Below are 9,250 nucleotides of genomic sequence, written 5' to 3'. Positions count from 1 at the left end.
CTTCACAGTTTTCCTAGCTGCAGCTGTGTGTATGTGTGTGTGTGTTGACGTTTCATTCAACCTTAGTCCAGGTAAAAATTCATTCAACCTTAGTCCAGGTAAAAATTCATTCACTCTTGTCCAGGTAGAAACTAAATGTATTCTTAGAGCAGGTAAAAATACGTTCATTGTTAAAATTATTAATAGGAATGTAAAATTTAAAATAAACTTAGTAGTTGGACCCGTAGGTGCTTCTAAATTTTACATTTTATAAAAGAATATTTTAAATACTAGTTGTGTGTTTCACCATGGACAACTTTAGCTTGTCTTAGCAAACCGTTTAAAAAAAAATAAAGAATTTAAAAAGTCACTCAGTAATAACCTAAACGTATAACAAGTAATAGCATCATCAGCAGCTAAGTCTTGTTGAGAGAAAAGTCATTTCACTAGGGGGGGTTAGGGTTAGGGTTAGGGTTAGAGAATCGCAATTTAACTTCCGAATGCGAAAATTTCCCCGGACGGGGGGGGGGGGGGGAGGCGACATTGATTTAAGTATGTCTATATTTTCCTTATACGTAACAAACTTCTATATTTGTTTTTTTTTCTTAGGGGCTGGGGGGGGGTATTATGATGTGCTTCGGGGGTAGGTGGATATTTTCTCTCTCCCCTTTCGAAACGATGACTGAAAGAAATTCTGAAAACTACACTTGCCATAGTATTTTGATGTCTTATGTTTAAAGTAATACATCAGGTGGTGTTAGTTTCCTCACAGAGTAAGACAACTACATTTATAATGGACCTTTGTCTTGAATGCGTCAGGGTGCTAAAACTACACGTTTTATTAGTTTGCATAAACCTCACTACAGCTACCATTTTTATTCATGCCTGATGTTGTAGTGCTCAGGGTTTAAACAATTTTCTATTGAATTTATCCTAGTCTCATCTCACAAGACAGGTATAGGGGAGGTTGACCGAAGACAGGTTTAGGGGAGGTTGAACGAAGCGAGGTTTAACAATGCTGAGAAGAGACCTTGTGAGACGCATCAGCCGGGTGACCTCAAGCTTTGTACGAGGTCAGACCTATGCCACTGAGACAGACTGTAAACCTTTTCAAGATATTCCTGGACCTAAAGGGATCTACCAATGGCCTCTGATTGGCACCATGCTGTTGTTTAAGCCATTCAGTAAGTAGAATAGCATTTCGTTTACTAGTGTTTTCGCCAAATAATATTCAATATACAGTCAAGTATAATGCCAAAATATAAGTGCTATAAAACAGGAGAGATGTATAGGGAATCAGATAGAAACTAAGTGTCCAAGGTAAGTGTTCAGAAATATGTGTTTAAAAATAACAAATTACAGAAGAATTATTTTGTGTGTGAAGTAAAGTTCCTTTTTCAAACCTGACGGTCTATTGGGCAAGGGCATTAGAGTTCACTTGTTTCTGTGACATCGGTACCCATCAGAGGTGGGTGGACTCAGGGACGGTCTGCTGAACCCGGATTCGAACTCGAGACTTACGGGTTAGGAGTCCAGCTCTCTACCGCTAGGCCACACGGTCCCCTATTTCGTATGTGGAACGTTCAAATTATTCAAGAAATAGTTGGTGTGTTAACTACCACATTTGTGCATGAATTCTATGTGTATGTACTTTGTGTGTATGAACTTAGTGTGTATGAATTCTGTGTGTATGAACTTTGTATGCACTTTGTGTGGGCTAAAAGGCCCGAAAATGGGGATGGATCGGACACACATTAAGAAAGGAAAAAGAAAACATTGCAAGGCATGCCTTATACTGGAATCCCCAGGGAAAAAGGAGGGTGGGCCGGCCAAGGAAGACATGGAGAAGAACGGTTGAAGAAAAGGCAAAAGCAGCTGGGCTCACATGGGCACAGATAAAGGGGGCAGCCCAAAACCGAGTCCGATGGAAATGTGTGGTTGCGCGCCCTTTGCTCCCCAGGGGCCACAAAGGAATGATGATGATGACTTTGTGTGTATGGACCTAACCAATTACTGCTGCACTACTTTTGACTTTATTTCAGCCGAGTTCACCGCTGAGACCGTCCACAAGCTGATCGACTCCATGTTTGACAGGTACGGCCCCGTGGTGCGGCTCCAGCTGGGCCGGGAGATGGTGATGGTGTCTGACGTCAGAGACATCGAGACGGTCTTCAGGAGGGAGGGCAAGTACCCCAACCGTCCGCCTATAGAGCTGGTGGAAGTCTTGTTTGAAAGAAATGGCTACAAGAAATCGATAATGATTGAGTACGTTTAGGTTGATGTTCAATGTTGTATCAGATGGATATAAAATTAAATTGGTAGATTCCGTAAAGTCTTGAGGCTCGATAGCTGGGGACAGCGACTCTTCTAGGAGAGACAACTACCTTGTAGTTTGTACTTAATTTGGACAATGGCTATATAAATAAAGCGGGAGTGATCTCGAATATACTTATGCAACACCACGGGGGATAGCTACTCGGGATATAGACGGCCCATATTGCACATAACAAGTTGGCACGTAATACTTTATTGTGTTGGGGGGAATCACTTCCAAAACTAAAAATTAAGAACGAAGAAGAACAAAAAACATACCTTAAAAAAACAATAATATATTTAAATAAAAACATATTTTAAAATATATTAAAATAAACATATATTAAAAACAGATACTAAAAATAGATGTAATCAAAGACAAACTTTGGGATAGACAGATGTTAAATAAATATATATTTAATTGTTAATTATTTTTTTAAAATGCGTGTAAAATAAGTTGTATTCAAAATTATTCAATTAAAATAAACAGTTGCTTATTTATTTGTTAACTTATGTGTTAATCGAAGTAATGTTGACATTGTCATTACAGTTGTTGGTAACTGAAGTAATGTTGACATTGTCATTACAGTTGTTGTTAACGGAAGTAATGTTTACATTGTCATTACAGTTGTTTTTAACTGAAGTAATGGTGACATTGTCATTACAGTTGTTGTTAACTGAAGTAATGTTGACATTGTCATTACAGTTGTTGTTAACTGAAGTAATGATGACATTGTCATTACAGTTGTTGTTAACTGAAGTAATGATGGCATTGTCATTAGTTCTTGTTAATTGAAGTAATGTTGACATTGTCATTACAGTTGTTGTTAACTGAAGTAATGATGGCATTGTCATTAGTTCTTGTTAATTGAAGTAATGTTGACATTGTCATTACAGTTGTTGTTAACTGAAGTAATGATGACATTGTCATTACAGTTGTTGTTAGTTGAAGTAATAATGACATAGCCATTACAGTTGTTGTTAACAGAAGTAATGATGCCATTCACCATCTCAGACAGGGAGAGAACTGGTATAAACTACGCTCTGCTGTCAACAAGAGATTGATGAAGGCCGACTCAGCCTCCCATTACCTGGAGCCCCAGAACTTGGTGGCTGATGATTTTGTTCAGATTTTGGCCAATCAGAAGCTTGAACCTGAGCAGTTGTCTGATCTGTTCTACAGATATGCTTCAGAGAGTACGATTTTTATACATTGATTAGATCTATAGATTTGGGTGGTATAATACTCTTAGTATTTATCTTATAAATGTTTGTATATGTCAGAAAAAAATCACTTTTGAACCCACATCTTAAATTTAATAAATTAAGTTTTAATTTTTTTTAAATTGTAATTAAGTCATTTTATTGATGTTGGTGAGATATTACAAAAAAACTAGTAATTATTTAATTATTTTGCAATATATGCCAACTTAGCTTAACCAAATTATATTTTAATGAGTATATAGATAACAAGCTGCTTTTTCACTTTTAAGGCATGATAAGTGCAGTCATTCGATATTACAGTTACATTTTGTTCTGCACTATAAAATTTTAATTCAATATTCACTGACTGTCTCTTTAGTAACTTGTATGTAAACGAAAATTTACTTACATTAACATCACATTATGTTTTGTAAATCTTTACATGTAAAGTTATGCGCTGTTGAACCAGGTATCGGAGTTGTAACATTCAACAAAAGACTTGGATTTATGGATGGGTCTGCCGATAAAGAAGAAAGAGAATTTCTGGAAGCTTCTAAAGTCGCATTTGAACAGATTCATATGAGCATGAGTGGCAAATCTGTCCTGCACAAGTTCTACAGAAATAAAACATACAGGACCTTTGAGCAAGCTATATGGGTAATGAAAAGGTTGGCGTGCTGATCAAACTTTGAGCTAATTATATGGGTAATGAAAAGGTTGGCCTGTTGATCAAACTTTGAGCAAGCTATATGGGTAATGAGAAGAAATAAAACATACAGGACCTTTGAGCAAGCTATATGGGTAATGAAAAGGTTGGCGAGCTGATCAAACTTTTAGCTAATTATATGGGTAATGAAAAGGTTGGCCTGTTGATCAAACTTTGAGCAAGCTATATGGGTAATGAGAAGAAATAAAACATACAGGACCTTTGAGCAAGCTATATGGGTAATGAAAAGGTTGGCCTGTTGATCAAACTTTGAGCAAGCTATTGGGTAATGGAAAGGTTGGTGTGTTGATCAAACTTTGAGCAAATTATATGGGTAATGAAAAGGTTGGCCTGTTGATTAAATGTTGATCAAGCTATATGGATAATGAAAAGAAATAAAACATACAGGACCTTTGAGCAAGCTATATGGGTAATGAAAAGGTTGGCGTGCTGATCAAACTTGAACAAGCTATTTGGGTAATGCAAAGGTTGGTGTGCTGATCAAACTTTGAGCAAGCTATATGGGTAATGAAAAGGTTGGTGTGTTGATCAAACTTGAACAAGCTATTTGGGTAATGCAAAGGTTGGTGTGCTGATCAAACTTTGAGCAAGCTATTTGGGTAATGAAAAGGTTGGTGTGTTGATCAAACTTTGAGCAAGCTATATGGGTAATGAAAAGGTTGGCCTGTTGGTAAAATTTTGAGCAAATTATATGGGTAATGAAAAGGTTGGCCTGTTGATCAAATTTTGAGCAAGCTATATGGGTACTGAAAAGGTTGGCCAGTTCAAGCAGGCTTGTCTAACAGAAATGTGGTTATATTATGTATATTTTGAACATTTTCTAAAGGAAACATACCAAATGACAGTATAATGTTATTCATCATTACACGATTAATCTTTATAGTTCTACATAAATATGCATGCACAATATACATTCTTTAAGTGTGATGGAATACATTTTGAACGTTTTTCTTTGAGACCATTGAAAACTGAGTTTGATTTTATTTAATTTAGTTTATTATTTAAGCCAGTTATAATCAATTTTTTTATCATGTAGTAATACGTTTTTTTTAAATCTAATAATTAACAAATCCTTTTTTTCTCGTCATAGAAACTCATCTGCGCATGCAGCTAAAGCAAGGGAAATAATCAAACAGAAAGAAAAGGAAGGAACTCTAAATCCCGAGGAGCCAAATCTTCTTCTCTCCCTTGCGTCGGAAAAAAATTTTTCCGATGAAGATGTGTCGAATATGATTGATTCACTGTATACAGCCGGAACTGATTCTGTCAGTTGTTGATTTTTTTACTTAACTTAGTTGTTGACTGGTTACATAGTCTAGTTATTGACCAGAAACATAGCCCACGTGTTGACTTGTTATATAGCTCAGTTATTGAGTTGTTATAAAGCCCAGTTGTTGACTTGTTAAATAGCCCAGTTCTTGACGACTTTTATAACAGTTATTCTTAACTCATTTACCGCCCTATAATTACCAAGTCATCGCGATTCTTTTTGAAAAAGGGAATTATAAATTATCAAGCAAGTAATTTGATTGTATTGCAGACAGCCAAGAATTTACAAGCAATTTTCTTCAACTTAGCGAGAAATCCGGAAAAGCAAGAACTCTTACGTCAAGAAGTTGACCGAGTTATTGGTCCTGACAAGCCTTTAACAGCCAAAGCCCTTACTGAGATGGTCTATCTAAAAGCTTGTGTTAAAGAATCGTTCAGGTCAGTGATTGAGTTGATGTTTTTAATTATCCAACTTCAAATCGATGGAATTATCCAGTTTTAATTGATTTCCTAGGATGTGGACTTAGGATAACAAAAAAAAAAAATAAAAAAAACTGATTGAAATTTTAGACAAAAAAAAAACACTTTAAAACTAAAATTGTATGATACATGAATACATGTTTTAATCTTTAAGGTACTTCTACGTTTTCACTAGCCAGATTGAAAGCAGTGATTCGACTGGTCCTAATATAAAATAAATATATATTATGCTAGTTGAAATTTTTTTTTAAATTTAAATCTTTGAAAGCAGTGAATCAACTGGTCCTCATATAAAATAAATATATATCATGCTAGTTAAAATTTAAAAAAAGTACAATCTTTAAAGTTCAGGCACTTAGATATTTTATTAAGACGAATTCACACAAAGGAAATAAATAAGCCGCTAATGGAAATATTATTGCCATTAGAAATTGTATTTATTGATTTTTCAGCTTAAATTTATTAAAAAAAAACACTCCAATCCTGGATAAAGTTTAATACGATACAAGTATTATCTTCTAAAGTCTTAGATCGTCTTTAACTTTTTTTTATAAAGACCATAGTATTAGATATGGACGATGCGTCGAATGGTAGAGCGTTCGACTGCTAACCCGAAAGTTTAGAGTTCGGATCCCGGTTTCGAGTTTGAAAAACGCCCTTGAGTCCACTCAGCTCTAATCGGTGCATGAGTAACGTTTGACAAAGTAAAGGCGACTGCAACGATATCCCTGTATTTGTGGGGCCGTAATGTTTGATATGGCACTGTGTAACTTTTAAATCCGATTATATACAACTATAATAGTATCCTGTATTTACATGTATCAACTGATTACAGGCTACTGTTTCCAACATTAAGTGGGACGGGTCGTGTTCTACCTGTTGATGTCGTCCTGGGTGGGTACAGGGTACCAGCTGGGGTAAGTAGATATGTCTCGAGTTTAAGGTCAAATGGGTGGGTAGAGGGTAAGTAGATATGTCTCGAGTTTAAGGTAAGATGGGGTGGGGGGGGGTACATGGTACCAGCTGGGGTAAGTAGATATGTCTCGAGTTTAAGGTAAGATGGGTGGGTAGAGGGTAGGTTGATATGTCTCGAGTTTAAGGTAAGATGGGTGGGTAGAGGGTAAGTAGATATGTCTCGAGTTTAAGGTAACATGGGTGGGTACAGGGTACCATCAGGGGTAAGTAGATATATCTTCAGTTCAGGTTAAAATTAGTGTATTTTAAAACAAAACTTTTGGAAAAATAGTTTAATACTACTTGATAATAACTTTTAAACATTGATTTCTCTTTTGAAATGTAGGTTTTATTAGCTTAAGGAGATGTGTATCAACTATAGCTTTACACATATATACATCAGCTTGTAAAACACACATATACACATGAGCTTGTAACACAATCACATCAGTAAGTAGCACACATTTACGCATCAACTTAAAACACACATATACACATCAACTTAAAACACACACATCAGCTTGTAGCACACACATAAACACAAATATTAAAAAAAAAACAGTTGTCAAAATCAGAAAAAAATGTTCAACTGATTCGATAAAACTACTTTTTTTTTATCTTCTGTAGCAAACATTATTTATGAAGTTAGACTTACTTATTTTTTCATGCAAATCTTGTTATAATAAAAAAAAAAGACAACAGTAACCATTAATTTACTTTCATTAACATTGCAGACATTTATCATACTTGGTAATCCCAGAGCATCCAAGGTTTATTTTGATGAGCCGGATAATTTTATCCCAGAACGATGGTTGCGGTCAGGTCCTAGCCACAAGCAGGACAGCACACAAACCCTGGCAGTTTTGCCGTTTGGCCACGGACCTCGTAACTGTATTGGTCAGAGATTTGCCACGCAGGAGATGTATCTGGCCACAGCAAAGGTGATTTGAAGCAGATAGCGTAGTAATAGGAAATTAGATCTACTTGTGTCCTTTACAAAATAAACAGTCCTTCTTTCAAACTGCTGAAATAAGAACTGTACGAAGCCATACTATCATAATATTTTCATGTAACTGCTAAAAAAAACTGTACAAAGCCATATTATCATACTATCTTCATGTAACTGCTGAAATAAGAACTGTACAAAGCCAGGCTTTAAAATTTTTATGACAATACGTTTCTATAAAACATGTGATATATGTTCAGATCTCAAGGATAGGTAGTTTGTAAGTTAAACCTGTTGACAATGTCAACTCTAATTACCTTGATATTAATATATGTTGTTTACAATACCTATCTTGCATAACTTAAAAAAAAAATAGAAACGTAAATTCTTGTTACACTTATGTATATAATTAAAAATTATATAGTTAGCTTTTCCGTTTATTAGGTGCATATTTATAAATGGTCTAGCCAGGTTTACATCTGTTTCTTGTATGGTGTTATCTCTGTGTTGTGGTGTATAGGGTCTAACATTTACCTTCTGGTATGATTCCAGGTGTTACAGAAGCTAAAAATAGAGCTAGAACCAGAGTCTTGGAACACAGAGTTCGTCTACAGAGTTTTTATTGACCCGAAGGTGCCGCTGAAGTTTAAGTTTAGTCCAGTACAGCAAGCATAACCTGATTACTACTGGTGAACTTGACTCTTTATATTAGCTATGTATACGACTGTGAAATGGTTGATACATTATACTGTGAAATGGTTCATAGGTTCACTGTGAAATAGTTAATAGGTTCAATGTGAAATAGTTAATAGGTTCACTGTGAAAAAGTTAATAGGTTCAATGTGAAATAGTTAATAGGTTCAATGTGAAATAGTTAATAGGTTAAACTGTGAAATAGTTAATAGGTTCACTGTGAAATAGTTAATAGGTTCACTGTGAAATAGTTAATAGGTTCACTGTGAAATAGTTAATAGGTTCACTGTGAAATAGTTAATAGGTTCACTGTGAAATAGTTAATAGGTTCACTGTGAAATAGTTAATAGGTTCAATGTTAAATGGTTAATAGGTTCACTGTGAAATAGTTAAAAGGTTCACTGTGAAATAGTTAATAGGTTCAATGTTAAATGGTTAATAGGTTAGTTTTTTAATTACTCTTTACTAAATGTTTTAAATATGAAGTTTAAATGTGTAGAAAGATAGAAAAAAGAAACTTTATTAGATTGTCAAATAGTCTGCAGTACTCTGACAATATTTAAAATTCGCAGCAAGATAAACTTAATTGATATTTAATTAATAGTATGTTTTTGTTATCTGGCTATTTGTGTTCGTTTAACTATCCAAAAACAGAAACAAACGAAAAGCAAATTTGAAATAAAATC

The 9,250-nt window shown here is 34.9% G+C and overlaps 1 protein-coding gene across 3 annotated transcripts; it reads left to right on the top strand.

The window, feature by feature from the left end:
- Positions 1–8,962, top strand: LOC131940907 (putative cytochrome P450 12a5, mitochondrial). Of its 3 annotated transcripts, none has more exons than XM_059299813.1 (10): positions 1–71; positions 931–1,163; positions 2,022–2,244; positions 3,308–3,489; positions 3,965–4,163; positions 5,313–5,487; positions 5,763–5,929; positions 6,807–6,888; positions 7,660–7,866; positions 8,424–8,962. In XM_059299813.1, exons 2-10 carry the CDS (start codon positions 995–997, stop codon positions 8,544–8,546), a joined length of 1,527 nt encoding a protein of 508 aa, XP_059155796.1. In that variant the 5' UTR covers positions 1–71; positions 931–994; the 3' UTR covers positions 8,547–8,962. The 3 variants fall into 3 exon arrangements, with proteins under 3 accessions (XP_059155796.1, XP_059155797.1, XP_059155798.1); XM_059299814.1 differs by having other exon boundaries at positions 16–71; positions 935–1,163; XM_059299815.1 differs by having other exon boundaries at positions 69–98.
- Positions 8,963–9,250: the final 288 nt, after the last annotated feature.

The sequence above is a fragment of the Physella acuta genome, unplaced genomic scaffold (assembly GCF_028476545.2).
Source record: "Physella acuta isolate Inbredline_101_S28 unplaced genomic scaffold, ASM2847654v3 ptg000335l, whole genome shotgun sequence".
Lineage (NCBI taxonomy): Eukaryota > Metazoa > Mollusca > Gastropoda > Physidae > Physella > Physella acuta.
The sequence above is the reverse complement of the archived record's forward strand: the minus strand, read 5'-3'. Positions and strand labels throughout refer to the sequence as shown.